The following is a 23,793-nucleotide window of genomic DNA, read 5'->3' on the forward strand; positions in this document are numbered from 1 at the left end:
GCAATTGACATGCTCATACGCGTTTAATAATATGTGTCTCTTAATATCCTCGAAAGTTTAATTTATATTAATAAAATATTTTACATAAATATCGGCAACATAGTTCACGAGCAGTAATTTATTTTAAATTGCTCGAAAATTCGCTTCTGAATGAATAGGAAAACATATTATGCAAAGAAGGTATCGTTCTTCCCGCGGATTTTAACGATACCTTCTTTGCGAATCATGTTTTCCTATTCATTCAGAAGCGAATTTTCGAGCGATTTAAAATACATTACTGCTAGTGAACTATGTTGCCGATATTTATGTAAAATATTTTATTAATAAAAATTCATATTTTAATCGAATAAATTAAATAGTATAAGCTGTAATAGAAACAGGCACATCTAATAAAAAACTTTTTTCTAATAAATAAATATTAAAATATTAATAAATTGTATTTAATAAATTAATTTTCAGTGATAGAATATCTCTGGTTTTTTCTCTCGTTCTCTCTTTTACTTTCTCTGATGGATTAAAACAATCACATGTAATATATAGGAATAATTAAATAGTTACGATGAAAGAGAGAATATTTATTTAATGTAATATGACAAATTTCTACAATTACATAGAGTTATACATATATAGTAAATATAATAAGTACAGGCAGTAAATTTGTACATATTTTTCATTATTAATTCATATTTAATTATTATACGTCTATAAATATATGTGTGTATCTATAATATAAATTTCTATTGCTTTTACAAATAATTTTTCACACACACACACACATCATTGATATAATTTTTTACGAATATAATAAATAAATCGTGCAATTATAATAGTCATACAGTTAGTCATAAGATTGCTTTCTTTGAAGTATTTTACACATTTCGTAATCGCGTTTCATGTATTTTAAATATATCGCATTAAATCGAATAATAATATCATTTTAGTTAAGGAATTTTATATGTATTTTAGAATCATTTGATTGTACATATTTCAACGCGTTAAATTATATCACGTAGTATAGCGCGTATTTGTTATTATCTGGCGCGAGGAGAATGAGAGAGAGAGAGAGAGAGAGAGAGAGAGAGAATGAGCATACTCGACCTTGTCTTTGACGTCACGCATTCCATAGTAAGAGAGGGGAGCCCGGCGCGTACGGCGTACCTGACTAGAGACAGTCAAGAGTCATTCATGCTTACTCCGGCGGACGTAGTGTGCGCACGTATTTTTACTCCGATGTCGGCGCCGGCGCCGGCGCCGGCACGTACGCCTCGCGTTCGGTCACCTCGAGGTCGAGCGCGCCGTACACGTTTCTCGCGACGATAATATACGTAATAATAATACGAATAATATGTAATAATATTACGATAAATCTTAACGTGTTAAAGTACGTCTAAAATGACTCCGAAATAAAATAATAACATTCGACCTTAGTGACATATAGCGCGCTATTATTTTTGACATTCGTCGCGATCGCGATCGTGTTTTCGTTCATTTATCCCAATTTTGATCTTTCTTTCTTCGGAGCTTGATCGTGCTCGACCTATCGACTCCAAGTATGAGTCTCGTGCGTGATAAAATGGGATTTTCGATCGTTTCGAAATTCGGGAGTGCCGTCAAAGTATCGCGCGTAAAAGTGCGGGAGTGCCGTCAAAGTATCGCGCGTTTTTACTTTTGTACGGTTTAAAATATTTCGCGATTTTATTTTTGTGTGGTTTCAACAAATTATAAAAAGTATATCGCGCGTATAAAACAATAGTTCCTGACGTCCCTTACAATCTGAGAGGAGGAGGAGGCCTAGGAGAGGCATCCTGCACCGGCGGAGCAACCCTAGGGTAAGTATTATTTTTATTTTATTATTTCTACATTAATTATTATAAATACCTTATACAAATTAATTTAGTTTATTTGTTTGGAATAATTTAAGTAAAAGAGAGTCAGCGATAAAGACTTTTACATAAATCTTACAAAAGTTTCTGTTTAAAAAATAGTTTATTTTTTTAATTTATAAAATTATTCCACATATATTTGCGTATTATTATTGTATCTATCAAATATCAAATTTAATGAGTACATAATAATTTCTTAATATTAATTATTTTAAACATTGCTATAATTTGGATATTATATTGTATGTTACAGATAAGCTTCAATGTCAACAACTCCGCTGTTGCGCATCAGTGTCGGTGAGTAACAAAAAAACCTTTTTTTTTTTTAAAACAACGGATTTGCGTATAGATTTGTAGATTATACAGACAGAGTGTAGATTGTGTAGACAAATGTATAGATTGTAGATAAATCCGTTGTTTTAACCCTCGGACGGCGGGATAGCCGCGTGCATGGCGAACTTTGGGTCAATTTTAAATCATAAAAAAAATTATTTTTGTGATTATATTCCACTTATTATATTCCAAGATAAAATTTTATATTATATTTTTAATTCATTTTTTAAACTTTAAAATAGATATAATATTTGTATAAATTAAAAATTATAGTAAAAAGAAAAATATTTTTAAAATTAAAATATATGATATTTATTTTAATTTTATATAAGATACATGAAATATTTTTTTGATTATATATATGTATATATGAATTTTATAAAACAATTTTAATGATACAAATCTTTAATGATCCGCCGACAGAGGGGTTAATATGCATGCTAATATTTTTGCATACTATATATTTTACATATATACACCGAAAAATTATATTCTCATTTTAAGAATATATTTTACTTATCTATGTATAATATTTTTCTTTAAAATAAGCGAAAAGCATTCTCTAAGTTTAAGAGAAAAATCGTATAAAGAGTAGAATAGTTTCGAATATATTTTTAACATATAAGAATATATATGCTGAATGAGAAATATTTTTTTATTATTATATTATTTAATATTTAGGATTATTAATCCTAATAACAAAAAATAATTTGCCCAGTTAATAGTTACGTGTTTAAAAAATAAATTTTTACAAATAGACATTTGCTATTTATTAAAACTTTGACGAGTTAAATATATATACATTAGTTTTTTACTTAATTTATAAATAAGGTAATTCAAAATATATCACGTAAAAGAAGAAAATATACTTATTTATTAAGAATATCTTAGAATATTAAAAGGGTTTATGTAGTATATATTTCGAGAATACAATTTTTTTTATGTATGCGATTATATTTATCTTTTACGACTTTTGACGATTGAATAACGCGTCTACAAAACGATTATAATATCGAATGATTTTAAACAAATATAAATCGTCTTATTTACCGACGATAATAATTAACCGGCAGTAGGAAGAAGTTACTGTTCTTCCTCAAGTTCTGGCTCGTAGAAATCGAGTCAGAATGAATAGCCAGGAGCAACAAAAGGTAGGTCCAACTGGCTGAAAATACGTGGTCAATTCTGGCCACAATACGTAAAAAATATGTAATCGCAAATTTCCAATTAGGACTCCCCAAATCTTGCTTTATCGGGTTTTTGCTGATGTAGCTAGTAGAATTAGGTCTGCTAGGGCTATTAAGACATTTAAAAAAGACATAAAATTTAATAAAAGAAAAATTATAGCTATTATAAAATTAAATTTATTTTTAAGAAAAAAAATATAAAAATATAAAAGTAAGATAATATAAAATTGTAAAAATATAAAAATTTAATATTTTTTTCAATAAAATAAAAAATTAATTAAATATAAATTACATATAAAAACTGTAAAAACAAGTATTAAAATATTATTAGGTAAAAATTAAAATTATATTTATAATAAAATTTAGTTTAATTATGAAAAACGTAAAAAAATGTAACTTATTTATTGTATGTACGTATATAATATGCATATCTTTTATATTAAGATGTATATTATACAGGTATAATCTTGTATTTATGGTATGTTATATATTATATTGCATAAGATTATATGAACATTAAATATGAATTTTAAATATAATATTATATTATTAAAATAGTATAAGATATTATTGCGTAAGAGATAGATTCAAGTTGCGTTATATTTATTATATGTATGAATTATATTTATTATATACTTATTGTAAAAAGTAAAATTACACGAAATGGAAGAATACGTACAATAACATAAAATTCCATTAAAATTTTAGATTTTCTTAATTGAGTGAGAGAGACGTATCGATAAATTTATTAATAATTCGATCTTTTGGTCGTGATATAGACTATATCAATTACGTTTTTAAAATTTCTAATAAATTATATAGGTCAATTTCGGATATTTCGTATAATTCCATGTAATAAAATTATTTTGAATTAAAAATTAAAATTATATTTTATATTAAATTTTGTATACACCTGCGCTAACTCCTAATTATCTTTCTCGGTGACGTTTTAATTAAATTTTGTAAAATATATTTGTAATATAATTAATTCTCTATATGTAACATTGAATTAATTATACATAATATGTATATTGTGCATTTTACAATGTATTTTATACATTTTGTAATATATTTTATATTAAATTTTATATCATATTCATTCTTTGCGAATACATTATCTTATTTCGGTATGGCGTTTCTAATTTCTTGAACTGAATAATTCATGCAGACTCGATCGATAGCTAATGAATCTTTTCGATTTTCGATCGAATAGAGAATTCGAATTTCGTTTACCACGCAACATTTCGCAATATCTTATTGACTTACTGATTTCTTTCTTTTCGCATCCTTCTAGCATTCTCATCGCATATCCTTCCGGCTATGTCTTATCTTTAATTTTTAATAAGGCATCGAAATTAATTAACCGAGATCATTGTTGCAAGAGGCTCTTATATAATATATGAATACATAATTATAATATAATTTTATTTTATTTAATTACTGTAATTCTATTAATCAGTTGACTCATTTAATTCATTTATTAGTCGCTTTGAATTTACAATTTTAATAGCAGGACGTTTGATATATTAATTTGGGGAAAAGAAACTTTATTAATTACTGTTAATTAATGCCGATTATGCAATTGACATGCTCATTACGCGATTAATAATATGTGTCTTTTAATATCCTCAAAAGTTCAATTTTTATTAATAAAATATTTTACATAAATATCGGCAACATAGTTCACAAGCAGTAATGTATTTTAAATCGCTCGAAAATTCGCTTCTGAATGAATAGGAAAACATATTATGCAAAGAAGGTATCGTTCTTCCCGCGGATTTTAGCGATACCTTCTTTGCATAATATGTTTTCCTATTCATTCAGAAGCGAATTTTCGAGCGATTTAAAATAAATTACTGCTCGTGAACTATGTTGCCGATATTTATGTAAAATATTTTATTAATAAGAATTAAACTTTCGAGGATATTAAGAGACACATATTATTAATCGCGTATGAGCATGTCAATTGCATAATCGGCATTAATTAACAGTAATTAATAAAGTTTCTTTTCTCGAAATTAGTGTATCAAACATCCTGCTATTAAAATTGTAAAGTCAAAGCGACAAATAGAAGAATTAAATGAGTCAACTGATAAATAGAATTACAATAATTAAATAAAATAAAATTATATTATAATTATGTATTCATATATTATATAAGAGTCTCTTGCAACAATGATTTCGGTTAATTAATTTTGATAAGTAATTTTCTTTTTCTTTTCAAATCATGATTAGTTGTTACAGAAAGTGTCTCGCATCAACTTTTTTATTAATAATACAAGAAATTATAAGATTAAATATTATAAAATAAATTGCTTGTTTTTGAAAAAAGAAAGAGAGAGAGAGAGAGAGAGAGAGAGAGAGAGAGAGAGAGAGAGAGAATATAATTCATCGTTGTGTTTTCCCAATTTCTAATGTATATATAATTGTTAATGTGAAATATATATATATGGGAAACGTATCTCTACATTTGTTTAAACATAAACCATATAATCCAACATATTATATTATCTCTCATATTTTAATTATAAGAATGTTAACCCATTAAAATTACATTTAAACGAATAAAATGCAAAGTAGAAGTTTGATTAAAATGATACACATCATAATTCAAATAATTTTTATTTTATCGCGAAAGTTACGATAACTTTAAAATTATGTTTTCAATAAGACGTATAATTGATCGTGGACAGCATTACCGATCTTTATACATATTGTTTTATTAATAAAAATCAGAAAGACGAACTTTCGAGAATGTTAAATGACGCATATTAATAATCGCGCACAAGTATGCCAACTGCATAATTGACGTTAAGTAGCAGCTATTAATAAAGTTTTCTTTATTCCCGAAATTAGTGTCAAACATATTCTGTTGTTAAAATAAACTAAATAGATGTATTAAACGTGTTAAACTGATGAATAATATTATAATAATCAAATAAAGTAAAATTATTAATATGTATTTATATATATATATATATATATATATATATATAAAGTTACTATAGAAGAATATAATATGTTGGATTTAATGTTTCATATTTAAACACATGTAGAGATATGTTTCTTATATACATTTTTAGCCTTAACAATTATAAATATAACATTAAAAATTGAGAAAACACAACGATGAATTATACTCTCTCTTAATCTCTCTCTCTCTCTCTTTCTCTCTTTCTCTCTCTCTCTCTCTCTCTCTTTTTTTTTAGAAACAAGCAATTTATTTTATAATATTTAATCTTATAATTTCTTGTATTATTAATAAAAAAGTTGATGCGAGACACTTTCTGTAACAACTAATCATTATTTGAACAGAAAAGGAGAATTACTTATCAAAATTAATTATCCGAAATCATTGTTGCAGGAGACTCATATATAAGTATATTTATAATATAATTTTATTTTATTTAATTACTGTAATTTTATACATCTATTGATTCGTTTAATTCATCTATTTGTCGCTTTGAATTTAAAATTTTAATAGCAGGACGTTTGATATATTAATTCCGGAAAATGAAACTTTATTAATTACTGTTAATTAATGCCGATTATGCAATTGACATGCTCATACGCGTTTAATAATATGTGTCTCTTAATATCCTCGAAAGTTTAATTCTTATTAATAAAATATTTTACATAAATATCGGCAACATAGTTCACGAGCAGTAATTTATTTTAAATTGCTCGAAAATTCGCTTCTGAATGAATAGGAAAACATATTATGCAAAGAAGGTATCGTTCTTCCCGCGGATTTTAACGATACCTTCTTTGCGAATCATGTTTTCCTATTCATTCAGAAGCGAATTTTCGAGCGATTTAAAATACATTACTGCTAGTGAACTATGTTGCCGATATTTATGTAAAATATTTTATTAATAAAAATTGAACTTTCGAGGATATTAAAAGACACATATTATTAATCGCGTAATGAGCATGTCAATTGCATAATCGGCATTAATTAACAGTAATTAATAAAGTTTCTTTTCTCGAAATTAGTGTATCAAACATCCTGCTATTAAAATTGTAAAGTCAAAGCGACAAATAAAGGAATTAAATGAGTCAACTGATAAATAGAATTACAATAATTAAATAAAATAAAATTATATTATAATTATGTATTCATATATTATATAAGAGTCTCTTGCAACAATGATTTCGGTTAATTAATTTTGATAAGTAATTTTCTTTTTCTTTTCAAATCATGATTAGTTGTTACAGAAAGTGTCTCGCATCAACTTTTTTATTAATAATACAAGAAATTATAAGATTAAATATTATAAAATAAATTGCTTGTTTTTGAAAAGAGAAAGAGAGAGAGAGAGAGAGAGAGAGAGAGAGAGAATGAGAGAGAGAATATAATTCATCGTAGTGTTTTCCCAATTTCTAATGTATATATAATTGTTAATGTGAAATATATATATATGGAAAACGTATCTCTACATTTGTTTAAACATAAACCATATAATCCCACATATTATATTATCTCTCATATTTTAATTATAAGAATGTTAACTCATTAAAATTACATTTAAACTAATAAAATGCAAAGTAGAAGTTTGATTAAAATGATACACATCATAATTCAAATAATTTTTATTTTATCGCGAAAGTTACGATAACTTTAAAATTATGTTTTCAATAAGACGTATAATTGATCGTGGACAGCATTACCGATCTTTATACATATTGTTTTATTAATAAAAATCAGAAAGACGAACTTTCGAGAATGTTAAATGACGCATATTAATAATCGCGCACAAGTATGTCAACTGCATAATTGACGTTAAGTAGCAGCTATTAATAAAGTTTTCTTTATTCCCGAAATTGGTGTCAAACATATTCTGTTGTTAAAATAAACTAAATAGATGTATTAAACGTGTTAAACTGATGAATAATATTATAATAATTAAATAAAGTAAAATTATTAATATGTATTTATATATATATATATATATATATATATAAATATATATATATATATAAAGTTACTATAGAAGAATATAATATGTTGGATTTAATGTTTCATATTTAAACACGTGTAGAGATATGTTTCTTATATACATTTTTAGCCTTAACAATTATAAATTTAACATTAAAAATTGAGAAAACACAACGATGAATTATATTCTCTTTTAATGTCTCTCTCTCTCTCTCTCTCTCTCTCTCTCTCTCTCTCTCTCTCTCTTCTCTCTCTCTCTCTCTCTCTCTCTCTTTTTTTTAGAAACAAGCAATTTATTTTATAATATTTAATCTTATAATTTTTTGTATTATTAATAAAAAAGTTGATGCGAGACACTTTCTGTAACAACTAATCATTATTTGAAAAGAAAAGGAGAATTACTTATCAAAATTAATTATCCGAAATCATTGTTGCAGGAGACTCATATATAAGTATATTTATAATATAATTTTATTTTATTTAATTACTGTAATTTTATACATCTATTGATTCGTTTAATTCATCTATTTGTCGCTTTGAATTTAAAATTTTAATAGCAGGACGTTTGATATATTAATTCCGGAAAATGAAACTTTATTAATTACTGTTAATTAATGCCGATTATGCAATTGACATGCTCATACGCGTTTAATAATATGTGTCTCTTAATATCCTCGAAAGTTTAATTCTTATTAATAAAATATTTTACATAAATATCGGCAACATAGTTCACGAGCAGTAATTTATTTTAAATTGCTCGAAAATTCGCTTCTGAATGAATAGGAAAACATATTATGCAAAGAAGGTATCGTTCTTCCCGCGGATTTTAACGATACCTTCTTTGCGAATCATGTTTTCCTATTCATTCAGAAGCGAATTTTCGAGCGATTTAAAATACATTACTGCTAGTGAACTATGTTGCCGATATTTATGTAAAATATTTTATTAATAAAAATTCATATTTTAATCGAATAAATTAAATAGTATAAGCTGTAATAGAAACAGGCACATCTAATAAAAAACTTTTTTCTAATAAATAAATATTAAAATATTAATAAATTGTATTTAATAAATTAATTTTCAGTGATAGAATATCTCTGGTTTTTTCTCTCGTTCTCTCTTTTACTTTCTCTGATGGATTAAAACAATCACATGTAATATATAGGAATAATTAAATAGTTACGATGAAAGAGAGAATATTTATTTAATGTAATATGACAAATTTCTACAATTACATAGAGTTATACATATATAGTAAATATAATAAGTACAGGCAGTAAATTTGTACATATTTTTCATTATTAATTCATATTTAATTATTATACGTCTATAAATATATGTGTGTATCTATAATATAAATTTCTATTGCTTTTACAAATAATTTTTCACACACACACACACATCATTGATATAATTTTTTACGAATATAATAAATAAATCGTGCAATTATAATAGTCATACAGTTAGTCATAAGATTGCTTTCTTTGAAGTATTTTACACATTTCGTAATCGCGTTTCATGTATTTTAAATATATCGCATTAAATCGAATAATAATATCATTTTAGTTAAGGAATTTTATATGTATTTTAGAATCATTTGATTGTACATATTTCAACGCGTTAAATTATATCACGTAGTATAGCGCGTATTTGTTATTATCTGGCGCGAGGAGAATGAGAGAGAGAGAGAGAGAGAGAGAGAGAGAGAATGAGCATACTCGACCTTGTCTTTGACGTCACGCATTCCATAGTAAGAGAGGGGAGCCCGGCGCGTACGGCGTACCTGACTAGAGACAGTCAAGAGTCATTCATGCTTACTCCGGCGGACGTAGTGTGCGCACGTATTTTTACTCCGATGTCGGCGCCGGCGCCGGCGCCGGCACGTACGCCTCGCGTTCGGTCACCTCGAGGTCGAGCGCGCCGTACACGTTTCTCGCGACGATAATATACGTAATAATAATACGAATAATATGTAATAATATTACGATAAATCTTAACGTGTTAAAGTACGTCTAAAATGACTCCGAAATAAAATAATAACATTCGACCTTAGTGACATATAGCGCGCTATTATTTTTGACATTCGTCGCGATCGCGATCGTGTTTTCGTTCATTTATCCCAATTTTGATCTTTCTTTCTTCGGAGCTTGATCGTGCTCGACCTATCGACTCCAAGTATGAGTCTCGTGCGTGATAAAATGGGATTTTCGATCGTTTCGAAATTCGGGAGTGCCGTCAAAGTATCGCGCGTAAAAGTGCGGGAGTGCCGTCAAAGTATCGCGCGTTTTTACTTTTGTACGGTTTAAAATATTTCGCGATTTTATTTTTGTGTGGTTTCAACAAATTATAAAAAGTATATCGCGCGTATAAAACAATAGTTCCTGACGTCCCTTACAATCTGAGAGGAGGAGGAGGCCTAGGAGAGGCATCCTGCACCGGCGGAGCAACCCTAGGGTAAGTATTATTTTTATTTTATTATTTCTACATTAATTATTATAAATACCTTATACAAATTAATTTAGTTTATTTGTTTGGAATAATTTAAGTAAAAGAGAGTCAGCGATAAAGACTTTTACATAAATCTTACAAAAGTTTCTGTTTAAAAAATAGTTTATTTTTTTAATTTATAAAATTATTCCACATATATTTGCGTATTATTATTGTATCTATCAAATATCAAATTTAATGAGTACATAATAATTTCTTAATATTAATTATTTTAAACATTGCTATAATTTGGATATTATATTGTATGTTACAGATAAGCTTCAATGTCAACAACTCCGCTGTTGCGCATCAGTGTCGGTGAGTAACAAAAAAACCTTTTTTTTTTTTAAAACAACGGATTTGCGTATAGATTTGTAGATTATACAGACAGAGTGTAGATTGTGTAGACAAATGTATAGATTGTAGATAAATCCGTTGTTTTAACCCTCGGACGGCGGGATAGCCGCGTGCATGGCGAACTTTGGGTCAATTTTAAATCATAAAAAAAATTATTTTTGTGATTATATTCCACTTATTATATTCCAAGATAAAATTTTATATTATATTTTTAATTCATTTTTTAAACTTTAAAATAGATATAATATTTGTATAAATTAAAAATTATAGTAAAAAGAAAAATATTTTTAAAATTAAAATATATGATATTTATTTTAATTTTATATAAGATACATGAAATATTTTTTTGATTATATATATGTATATATGAATTTTATAAAACAATTTTAATGATACAAATCTTTAATGATCCGCCGACAGAGGGGTTAATATGCATGCTAATATTTTTGCATACTATATATTTTACATATATACACCGAAAAATTATATTCTCATTTTAAGAATATATTTTACTTATCTATGTATAATATTTTTCTTTAAAATAAGCGAAAAGCATTCTCTAAGTTTAAGAGAAAAATCGTATAAAGAGTAGAATAGTTTCGAATATATTTTTAACATATAAGAATATATATGCTGAATGAGAAATATTTTTTTATTATTATATTATTTAATATTTAGGATTATTAATCCTAATAACAAAAAATAATTTGCCCAGTTAATAGTTACGTGTTTAAAAAATAAATTTTTACAAATAGACATTTGCTATTTATTAAAACTTTGACGAGTTAAATATATATACATTAGTTTTTTACTTAATTTATAAATAAGGTAATTCAAAATATATCACGTAAAAGAAGAAAATATACTTATTTATTAAGAATATCTTAGAATATTAAAAGGGTTTATGTAGTATATATTTCGAGAATACAATTTTTTTTATGTATGCGATTATATTTATCTTTTACGACTTTTGACGATTGAATAACGCGTCTACAAAACGATTATAATATCGAATGATTTTAAACAAATATAAATCGTCTTATTTACCGACGATAATAATTAACCGGCAGTAGGAAGAAGTTACTGTTCTTCCTCAAGTTCTGGCTCGTAGAAATCGAGTCAGAATGAATAGCCAGGAGCAACAAAAGGTAGGTCCAACTGGCTGAAAATACGTGGTCAATTCTGGCCACAATACGTAAAAAATATGTAATCGCAAATTTCCAATTAGGACTCCCCAAATCTTGCTTTATCGGGTTTTTGCTGATGTAGCTAGTAGAATTAGGTCTGCTAGGGCTATTAAGACATTTAAAAAAGACATAAAATTTAATAAAAGAAAAATTATAGCTATTATAAAATTAAATTTATTTTTAAGAAAAAAAATATAAAAATATAAAAGTAAGATAATATAAAATTGTAAAAATATAAAAATTTAATATTTTTTTCAATAAAATAAAAAATTAATTAAATATAAATTACATATAAAAACTGTAAAAACAAGTATTAAAATATTATTAGGTAAAAATTAAAATTATATTTATAATAAAATTTAGTTTAATTATGAAAAACGTAAAAAAATGTAACTTATTTATTGTATGTACGTATATAATATGCATATCTTTTATATTAAGATGTATATTATACAGGTATAATCTTGTATTTATGGTATGTTATATATTATATTGCATAAGATTATATGAACATTAAATATGAATTTTAAATATAATATTATATTATTAAAATAGTATAAGATATTATTGCGTAAGAGATAGATTCAAGTTGCGTTATATTTATTATATGTATGAATTATATTTATTATATACTTATTGTAAAAAGTAAAATTACACGAAATGGAAGAATACGTACAATAACATAAAATTCCATTAAAATTTTAGATTTTCTTAATTGAGTGAGAGAGACGTATCGATAAATTTATTAATAATTCGATCTTTTGGTCGTGATATAGACTATATCAATTACGTTTTAAAAATTTCTAATAAATTATATAGGTCAATTTCGGATATTTCGTATAATTCCATGTAATAAAATTATTTTGAATTAAAAATTAAAATTATATTTTATATTAAATTTTGTATACACCTGCGCTAACTCCTAATTATCTTTCTCGGTGACGTTTTAATTAAATTTTGTAAAATATATTTGTAATATAATTAATTCTCTATATGTAACATTGAATTAATTATACATAATATGTATATTGTGCATTTTACAATGTATTTTATACATTTTGTAATATATTTTATATTAAATTTTATATCATATTCATTCTTTGCGAATACATTATCTTATTTCGGTATGGCGTTTCTAATTTCTTGAACTGAATAATTCATGCAGACTCGATCGATAGCTAATGAATCTTTTCGATTTTCGATCGAATAGAGAATTCGAATTTCGTTTACCACGCAACATTTCGCAATATCTTATTGACTTACTGATTTCTTTCTTTTCGCATCCTTCTAGCATTCTCATCGCATATCCTTCCGGCTATGTCTTATCTTTAATTTTTAATAAGGCATCGAAATTAATTAACCGAGATCATTGTTGCAAGAGGCTCTTATATAATATATGAATACATAATTATAATATAATTTTATTTTATTTAATTACTGTAATTCTATTAATCAGTTGACTCATTTAATTCATTTATTAGTCGCTTTGAATTTACAATTTTAATAGCAGGACGTTTGATATATTAATTTGGGGAAAAGAAACTTTATTAATTACTGTTAATTAATGCCGATTATGCAATTGACATGCTCATTACGCGATTAATAATATGTGTCTTTTAATATCCTCAAAAGTTCAATTTTTATTAATAAAATATTTTACATAAATATCGGCAACATAGTTCACAAGCAGTAATTTATTTTAAATTGCTCGAAAATTCGCTTCTGAATGAATAGGAAAACATATTATGCAAAGAAGGTATCGTTCTTCCCGCGGATTTTAGCGATACCTTCTTTGCATAATATGTTTTCCTATTCATTCAGAAGCGAATTTTCGAGCAATTTAAAATAAATTACTGCTCGTGAACTATGTTGCCGATATTTATGTAAAATATTTTATTAATAAGAATTAAACTTTCGAGGATATTAAGAGACACATATTATTAATCGCGTATGAGCATGTCAATTGCATAATCGGCATTAATTAACAGTAATTAATAAAGTTTCATTTTCCGAAATTAATATATCAAACGTTCTGATATTAAAATTTTAAATTCAAAGCGACTAATAAATGAATTTAACGAATCAATAGATGTATAAAATTACAGTAAATAAAATAAAATTATATCATAAACATATTTATATATGAGTTTCTTGCAACAATGATTTCGGTTAATTAATTTTGATAAGTAATTTTCCTTTTCTTTTCAAATCATGATTAGTTGTTACAGAAAGTGTCTCGCATCAACTTTTTTATTAATAATACAAGAAATTATAAGATTAAATATTATTAAATAAATTGTTTGCTCCTAAAAAAGAAAGAGAGAGAGAGAGAGAGAGAGAGAGAGAGAGAGAGAGAGAGAGAGAGAATATAATTCATCGTTGTGTTTTCCCAATTTCTAATGTATATATAATTAGTGTTATTTAATGCCGATTATGCAATTGACATGCTCATCACGCGATTAATAATATGTATCTTTTAATATCCTCGAAAGCTCAATTTTTATTAATAAAATATTTTACATAAATATCGGCAACATAGTTCACAAGCAGTAATGTATTTTAAATCGCTCGAAAATTCGCTTCTGAATGAATAGGAAAACATATTTTGCAAAGAAGGTATCGTTCTTTCCGCGGATTTTAGCGATACCTTCTTTGCGAATCATGTTTTCCTATTCATTCAGAAGCGAATTTTCGAGCGATTTAAAATACATTACTGCTCGTGAACTATGTTGCCGATATTTATGTAAAATATTTTATTAATAAGAATTAAACTTTCGAGGATATTAAAAGACACATATTATTAATCGCGTGATGAGCATGTCAATTGCATAATCGGCATTAATTAACAGTAATTAATAAAGTTTCTTTTTTCGAAATTAATATATCAATCGTCCTGCTCTTGAAATTGTAAATTTAAAGCGACAAATAAATGAATTAAATGAGTCAACTGATGAATAGAATTACAGTAATAAAATAAAATTAAATTAAATTAAATTATTAATATCTATTTATATATATATATATATATGTAAAATTACTAGAAGAATATAATATGTTGGATTATATGTTTCATACTTATATGCGTTATCTATTGAGAACATGGACTTTGGCTATGTAATTCAATGTCCATGTTTTTATGTCCACAGAGGGCGTATTGTTTTCAGGGATTACGTAAAACCGGGCCGTGGCGTCTCTCAACTTATTTTTGATATACGTTATACGTCATACAATTAAAACATTTGAGACATTTTGAAAGGTGAGAAAAGCAAAGTCGAGTTTCTTTAAATCACCATAAATTACACAAAAATGGATTGCTTGAAATTATTGGAAACTTTGGACGTACTCGGTTGTGCCGGTATTTGCATAAGTACTGAGAATTCCCAGCTGCTACAAAATTCGCTACTCATTTTGCAGACGGAAAATCATTTTCGAAAATGTTACTATTGGGGTAGAATTAATGGATTGCAAAATGATTACCACATCGCATACGGTTATGAAAAAGATTGCATGAACGGCCAAGTGTATTATTACAGGTAAAATTTGATTAAAGTGTATTAAAAAGCAATTTCTATTTTAGGTAATTGAAAAAAAATATGTGTAGTCTTCGAAAAATTAATGTATGTTTAAATTATAAAGCTAATCATTGATCTTATATATTTACATATTTTTTTTTTATTTTATCTTAGAAACGGATTGATTTTTCTTGATTTATTTCTGTCCTTTTATATAGCACAAATAGCATAAATTGGCTGTTATTGCCAAAAGCGACAAAATGTGGACAATTTTTGAGTCCTTTGGCGATTAATAAATTCGAAGGTGATCCGTCCATCGTCACGAATGTTTATAATGTCAACCCACCGTTTCCCCCAAACGAGGATCCTAAAACTTATTACGAAGTAATCGCATAATTAAAGATATATTTCTCCAAATTTTTTCAAGAAAATTCAATAAATCACTAAAGTTAAATCATTTTATTAGATCATTATTAATTTAATTTAAAGAATATTTTAGATATTATTTAATAATATGATCAAGAATTATATACATCTGGTTTACATATTTAATAAGAGAAAATGTGTAAAAAAACGGTGAGTGCAGAGTCCTATGCCGAAGGAGTTGAAAGAGGAGGATCGTCTCACGGCTGTCGTGGAATCGATCACGGAAGATGCAGCGATCATTCCACGTGGGGCCTGGTTTAAATGTCCGAGCGGCGATGTAATCGAGAATCCGAGCTTCGAAGGTCTTTGCGCTTCAGATGCCTCGCATTTAAAGTCCTACTTGCACGCTCGTTCACCGAAGCAGAAATGGAATAGCAATTTACTATCTCGGCCTGATTATAATTACGCGTTAGATTTCCTAGATAGCATAGACATGGACGTTCCTCAAGGTATTGATACAGATAAAGAGCCAGAGAATTAACTATATGAATTAAATCACAAAAGGAACGCATAATGCGACATTATTATATGATCGCATTAGAATTGAATCCTTGTTTTTTTTAAATATGATTTTCTTTGCTCTTTGATCAATTATATATTAATGTATCTATTTATTTATTTCTACAGAATGTTGGGATATGCAATTTCTTTCGGGCAGTCGCCTGGTCATTTTGCACAGCCTATATTGGCACGGAATGACTTTTTTTCACAAGTTAAACTCTCCGCATTATGGATTTTTATATATTGGACATGGAAAAAAGAATCTAGATCTTCCATTCATGTACTAATATAAAATACAAAAATAATTATGTAAAATTGTTGCGTGCGATACATAATAAATACACATGTGATATCAATTAAAGTAATTATCGAAGTCTCTGTAAACTCTTTAATAAATTATATAATCGATTTTGAGTATGAAATGTCGGTATATTTCGAACAAAATCATGTAATTTAGTGAAGATGAAAGGTTTGCTCTGCTTGACACTATTTTCGTTTTTACAAGCTTTCGTTGTCCTGATGATAGATCCATTTAAAATCAAATCAGAAATTTGTGATATGTGCGACATCAGTTTATAAAATGGACATTTTTGTTAGAAAGATATTTTAGATAGGAGAATGTATAAATAAAATTTATTTATATGGATATAATATTTTTTGTACGAATTTAATATATAATATATATCGTCGACAGAGTGATAGGTAAGATAAACTTTCTTTAAAGACTTTTCGTATTATATCAGAATTACAACATACATTATTATTATAGTATTGAATTAGTATTAATGTAACCTAAGCACAGGTTTAATATTCTTCCTCTTCCTCGGTGTTCACAGCGTCCTCTTGCACTTCACGATAATCGAGTTCTAAGGCGGCTAAATCTTCCCTAGCTTCCGAAAATTCACCTTCCTCCATACCTTCCCCGACGAACCTGTGATACAATTTATTATGCATTATTACATTGATCATAAAAAAGTCTTGAAAGGAATTGTTTGTATTACATTAAAAAATATTTTACTTGAAACTTTGAAACAAGAACAAATAATATTCGACATATTGAGAAGATGTAATATATTATAAAAATTATAATAAAAACTATAATATTAAAAGCATTATAATATCGAAAAAATGTTAAAAGAAGGAGTGTTATAATTAAATATGACATTGTTTCAAGCAGAACAACCCAAGCGCAATTAAGATTAATGTAACATTTAAATTTAAATCTAAGCTTTTCTCCTTACCAGTGAACGAAAGCTCGTTTGGCATACATAAGATCGAATTTATGATCGAGTCGAGCCCATGCGTCCACGATCGCCGTAGTGTTGCAGAGACAACATACCGCCCTTTCTACTCGTGCAAGATCACCACCCGGTACAACAGTAGGCGGTTGATAATTTATTCCCACCTATTATTAGCAATTTCATGATTTAATTGCAATCCTTTTTTTTAATTTTTTAGTTTTGTTCTCTATTCTTTTAAACTTCCTTGTTCCTTTCTCTCATTTACATTTAATAATCTCACCTTGAATCCTGTCGGGCACCACTCAACGAATTGCACGTGTTTCTGTCGTTTTATCATCGCGATCGCCGCGTTAACGTCCTTGGGCACCACATCGCCTCTGTATAATAAACACACCGCCATGTACTTTCCCATACGCGGATCGCAATTCACCATTTGATGATTCGGTTCGAAACAAGAATTCGTTATCTCTCCGACAGTCACTCTCTCGTGTTCGGCCTTTTCCGCTGACATAACAGGAGCATAAGTGGCCTGCGATAAAATTCAATTAGAATATAATTAAGATATCTTCATCGACTGAATAATTAAAATTGTTTGAGCTTTAAGTTAAACATGTATGTGTGAAAATTAAATCGTTTAAGCGTTTAATCTTACGAGTGGGAAATGAATACGTGGGTAAGGCACTAGATTTGTCTGGAATTCAGTGAGATCGACATTTAATGCCCCGTCGAATCGTAAACTAGCAGTAATAGATGAGACTATTTGTCCAATCAACCGATTCAGATTCGTATAAGTCGGCCGATCGATGTTTAAATTCCTTCTGCATAATTCGAAAATAGCCTACGGATAACACGCGATTATAGAGAGACAACCTTATAGTATCATCTAGAATATAGTACATATGTAACATATATATGAAAGATATTGTAATAGACTTTATTTTATATGTATATGATATAGTCAGCAGAGTACGCAAACTTTTACTGATAAAATCCAAAGAAAAAATACTGCTTTCTTATAATCAGTTTTAATAATAATTAATTATAGATTAATAATAGCTTTTTAAGCTTAATTAAGCTTTATATAAATATGTAAAATATATTCAATTCAATTTACCAAAATATTTAATGTCGATTTTGAATTTTAGTAATATCACTTATAATTATATCACTTACAGTTATATCAATTATTTAGTTATAACAATACGGACCTGATTATCTACAATGAAAGCCACTTCGGTATGCTCTAATGTTGGATGAGTGTATAGAATCGCGTTATAAGGTTCTACTACTGCAGTCGATATCTACAAAAAATATAGAAAGATAAATTTCTCAAATTAGATAATTAAATAAATAAATAATTTTGTAGGAAATAGAAAACAAAAAATCTGATAAATAATATTTATAGATACATTGCAAATAGAAAAACATTTTTATGCTGATTACTTATACTTGAATATCTCTAAAAGGCCCAAATTTTCGATTGTAAAAATTGTAACGTCTTCTAATGAGAATAATATTACCTGTGGTGCTGGATAAATGCTAAAAGTCAGTTTACTTTTCTTCGGATAATCGGCAGACAGTTGTTCCATAAGCAGGCTCGAGAATCCGGATCCCGTGCCACCTCCAAATGAATGGAAGATCAAAAAGCCTTGCAAGCCTTTACATTGTTCTGTTAGCCTGCGTATTCTATCTAAAGTAATATCTATGATCTCTTTTCCTGAAAATTGTGAGAACAATTTATGCCACTTTTGTCTATCTTTAGCTGTCTATCAGATTCTAATATGTATATATTTATTATATTAATGATAAAAGATCTTATGAAAAATTATGCAGCAAATTCTTCATTTAAATTTAAAAGCAATCCAATTTTTTTTTTTTTTTTTAGCAAAGACATTCGGCTACATATATATCGTAATTAATTGTTATACATATTTATAATATAATTATAATGAGATAATAATACATGTATATATTTAAATACCTATCGTGTAATGACCCCTAGCATAATTATTAGCCGCATCCTCCTTGCCGGTGATCATCTGTTCCGGATGGAACAATTGCTTATAAGTACCCGAACGAACTTCGTCTGAAGTATTAAAGAAATAACTTACATCATTTTATATCTTTACTAATCGTTAATGTAACATTAAAAAACGATTTATAAAAATTTAACGATCAAGAAAAAGGGAGACACTTGCCTACTACTGTTGGCTCGAGATCGACTAAAACCGCTCGTGGAACATGTTTTCCGGAACTTGTTTCAGAAAAGAATGCGTTAAAGGAATCATCCCCGTGACCTACGGTGGTGTCACTGGGCATCTGTCCATCCGGATGGATACCGTGCTCCAAACAATAAAGCTCCCAACAGGCATTTCCCATTTGTACACCCGCCTGCCCTATATGAATGGATATACATTCCCGCTGCCAACAAATAGGTAAATATATTTACATATAATATTCTCTTAATAAATTATAATAAACACACAATAAAATTCGCGCTGCAATTCAAGATCGAAAGAAATTATTTATTGTTAGAAAATATTATTCCTCTTGAACCTGAACTTTTTTTGTTTAATTCTTTATCTTTGTATGTAAGCTGTTTATTAATTTTTGGTAAATATAAGTAATAAAATAATACATTTGTTTGCTTTTTTTTCTTTAATAAAAAAAGATGATAAATAATAGAAGTAATTCATTTATCAGATAAATTGGAAAGCTACTATATAATTAACTTGTTTTTTCAGAAAAAGCATCATTATTTGTCGTAAATATTTACTGACGTCTGTAACAATCTATAGATGCATTGCAAATTAAAGACAAGAAGAAATGTTCCATTACGTCTCGTTTAAATGACTTGTTCTACTATATGCGACGTTATATATGATTACCATCTTAAGTAGCGTTAAAAAATTCACGGCAGGCTATAAGTTTGTAGGCTCGTAGAGAGATGTAATGTGCACATACATAGTTATTAAACGGTAAATACTAGCGTTTATAAAATCTATTATATATATTAATTACCTTTTTTGCCATATTTCAAAAAATTTTATTTTTATATAAGTTGGAATAATCACTGACCCCGACACTCACAGAACATTATACATCTCACAAAAACACGAATCATATAATAATATCAAATTACACGAAAGTATTTCGTCTTTCACTTTAACTGACTTATTAATTACTTTTTTGTTCCAGATATTTCCTTAAAATAATTCTGATTTACATGATCTTTTTAAAAACCTATAAAGTTTATTGCCGATTTGTATAAATACAATATTTTATATATAAAATCATACACTTTCGGCAAAATATCTGTCACAAATATTTTATCTATAACTATTCTGTAAAAGATAAATAATTTAGAAGAAGTTATAAGAATTCATTATCAATTTATATATGTACAATATAAATTCTTGAAAATCAACTCTTTATTCTTTGCAATTGATCGATTCCATTCTTGATTACTTTCATTTCTAATCCCATTTATTCATTTTATGTTTTAATTAGAAATTAAAATAACAAAAATGTCTTATTTATAAAATAATAAATATTCATAAAATAATAAATTGCATTATTTTTACAAGTCATCTCACACTAAGATATCAGTTGCGAATAGTCTTTGAATCAATCAAATACTTTGAAGCAAACGACCGAACTTAACGAGATTGACCGCGAAGAATTACGTTCGACAAGGGATGATTACCGATGGCCAAGACGTCGTCGACTAAAGCAGCGACATTATCTGTCAACAATGTCAAGTAGAAAAATGCCCACCTTGGCCTGACGTATTTTTCATCATTAATTCAAACGTGTCCTAAAAGTGAGCATCTATCGGCATGCCTATAGACGGCCTACTTCCTGACTTGCAGACGCTCGTGGACAATATATTGTCTTTTGCGATATTATACATCCTATATCTACACGGTAAAAATCGATTTTTTACAGGTTGACATACTGTAACCATAGCAGCTTAATCGAACATCAAACTGCATGCCCGATATGTGATATGTGATGCCCGATTGCGCGATTCGTCCAGAAGAAGATTTCACGTGAGTAGTAATGTCAGATTTATCATTCATTTATAAAATGTTTAGGTTGAATGTGATCTAAGATTTTGAGAGAATGTTGAAAAAATACTTAACAATCCGCGGAAAAATACTTAACAATCTATAAAAGTATAAAATTCTTACTGCAAATATATATTTTGATATCCTTAAAAATATGACAAAACTTTTACAAAAAATTTTAAATAAGCAAGTGAGTTGTACCCGAGCTTACTCGTTATAGTTATAAGCCTATTTTGCCGTTGAACAAAGAATCTAGAAAAGCGATTGCGAAAATAGGGGAGGAAAGAATGATTTTGTTAATACAAAATTACAATGTCAACATTTGTAAAGTGAATCGATACTTCATACATAATTTAAGTTTCGCGTGTAGCTTTGAAAATGTAGAGGCGTACATTTCGAACACATTCAACTACAGATAATAAGAATAAAAAAATAATATAAGGAAATTTATTTATAAATACATATATATATATATATATATATATATATATATATATATATAAAAGTTGTAACATAAAAATGGAAATAACAATTTTAAAAAAATAAGATCGGTTTCTATCTTTTTTAATATTCAAAAGGTTTATAATAATATATAATCCTGAGCACATTTTTAAAAAATATTATGCACCATTTTTAGCTTTCTGTAGTTAAAGAAAACGGAAAAAAAATATTGTTTTTAATATTTGTTAACTTAATAAGATAAATATATTTTGTCGGATGTTCTTTTCTTATGCGAATTTTTCTATTTACTTTTTAATTAGTTTACCTTAAGTTTCTTCTACATTCATTTAAATTACTTAAAAAATTATTTGAAAAGCTTTGAATTGTTTTTATGAGCTATAATTATTTAAAATTTATGTACATACCGAATATTGAAAACTATATGGTGCATACATTTTCTGAGCTATATATATTTTGTGTAACATTTGGACTATGTGTTTTATCGGACAATATTATCACATGTACAAACATATGCAACTCCTGTTATTAGACTGTTAAAATATGTATATCCAAATGTGTAATAAATCAATAAAAAAGTTATGTTTATAGCAATATTGATGTAATTGGTAATTAACAATATAAATTATGATAAAAAACAATTTAAAAAATGGCAGAAATTTTGAAAATATTTATAATAATTACAATTTTTCGTCACACGTGATTTTTATTCATTTTTATGTAAACGTACATTTTTTTACAGAAAAATATATTTTGTATAGAAAAGACTCCATTTCAGAGAGAGATATAGATATAGAAACTATAATAGAATTAAATATACAAGGTTCTTCAAAGTGCTTCAATGCAATTGTATTAGTTCTATTAAATGTTTTTTGTAAAGAATAAAAAAATCTAGAGTAATATCTTTTTTTTGAAATGTTTATTCCGATTACGAAATTAAATTAAAAAAAAATCTTTTTATTAAAATATACACAAATGTGTATATTTTAATGATAAATATTATATTTGAAAAATAGATTTGATATTAATGAGAACACGATAGAAAAACAAAGTACTCACCATTTTTTCGATTGCGAATATTCTGTAGCGTGTCGGAGCGTATGACGACTCGATCACTGTCTGACTTCGCGAATAGTACGATCACTCTGCTTCGCCATTTAATAGTGCTATATACGATATTCGCATCGGAGTTCATAGGCAACACGCGGATC

At 27.1% G+C, this 23,793-nt stretch overlaps 2 protein-coding genes across 4 annotated transcripts; one reads left to right on the plus strand and one right to left on the minus strand.

The window, feature by feature from the left end:
- Window positions 1-10,187: 10,187 nt before the first annotated feature.
- Window positions 10,188-17,133, plus strand: Rsph9 (Radial spoke head protein 9). Of its 2 annotated transcripts, XM_072898656.1 has the most exons (6): window positions 10,188-10,796; window positions 11,104-11,147; window positions 15,520-15,906; window positions 16,104-16,269; window positions 16,472-16,760; window positions 16,939-17,133. In XM_072898656.1, the coding sequence occupies exons 3-6, from the start codon at window positions 15,680-15,682 to the stop codon at window positions 17,097-17,099; spliced, it is 843 nt and encodes a 280-aa protein (XP_072754757.1). In that variant the 5' UTR covers window positions 10,188-10,796; window positions 11,104-11,147; window positions 15,520-15,679; the 3' UTR covers window positions 17,100-17,133. The 2 variants fall into 2 exon arrangements, with proteins under 2 accessions (XP_072754757.1, XP_072754758.1); XM_072898657.1 differs by lacking the exons at window positions 10,188-10,796; window positions 11,104-11,147 and having other exon boundaries at window positions 15,493-15,906.
- Window positions 17,134-17,487: 354 nt separating this feature from the next.
- On the minus strand, window positions 17,488-23,756 carry LOC140669111 (tubulin alpha-1 chain-like). 2 transcript variants are annotated; one of them, XM_072898652.1, is made up of 9 exons: window positions 23,642-23,756; window positions 20,252-20,474; window positions 20,035-20,139; window positions 19,574-19,770; window positions 19,262-19,354; window positions 18,706-18,891; window positions 18,334-18,582; window positions 18,054-18,217; window positions 17,488-17,743 (listed from the first exon to the last, which is right to left on the minus strand). In XM_072898652.1, the coding sequence occupies exons 1-9, from the start codon at window positions 23,642-23,644 to the stop codon at window positions 17,617-17,619; spliced, it is 1,347 nt and encodes a 448-aa protein (XP_072754753.1). In that variant the 5' UTR covers window positions 23,645-23,756; the 3' UTR covers window positions 17,488-17,616. The 2 variants fall into 2 exon arrangements, with proteins under 2 accessions (XP_072754753.1, XP_072754752.1); XM_072898651.1 differs by lacking the exon at window positions 23,642-23,756 and adding an exon at window positions 21,075-21,401.
- Window positions 23,757-23,793: the final 37 nt, after the last annotated feature.

The sequence above is a fragment of the Anoplolepis gracilipes genome, chromosome 8, assembly GCF_047496725.1.
Source record: "Anoplolepis gracilipes chromosome 8, ASM4749672v1, whole genome shotgun sequence".
NCBI classification, from domain to species: domain Eukaryota; kingdom Metazoa; phylum Arthropoda; class Insecta; order Hymenoptera; family Formicidae; genus Anoplolepis; species Anoplolepis gracilipes.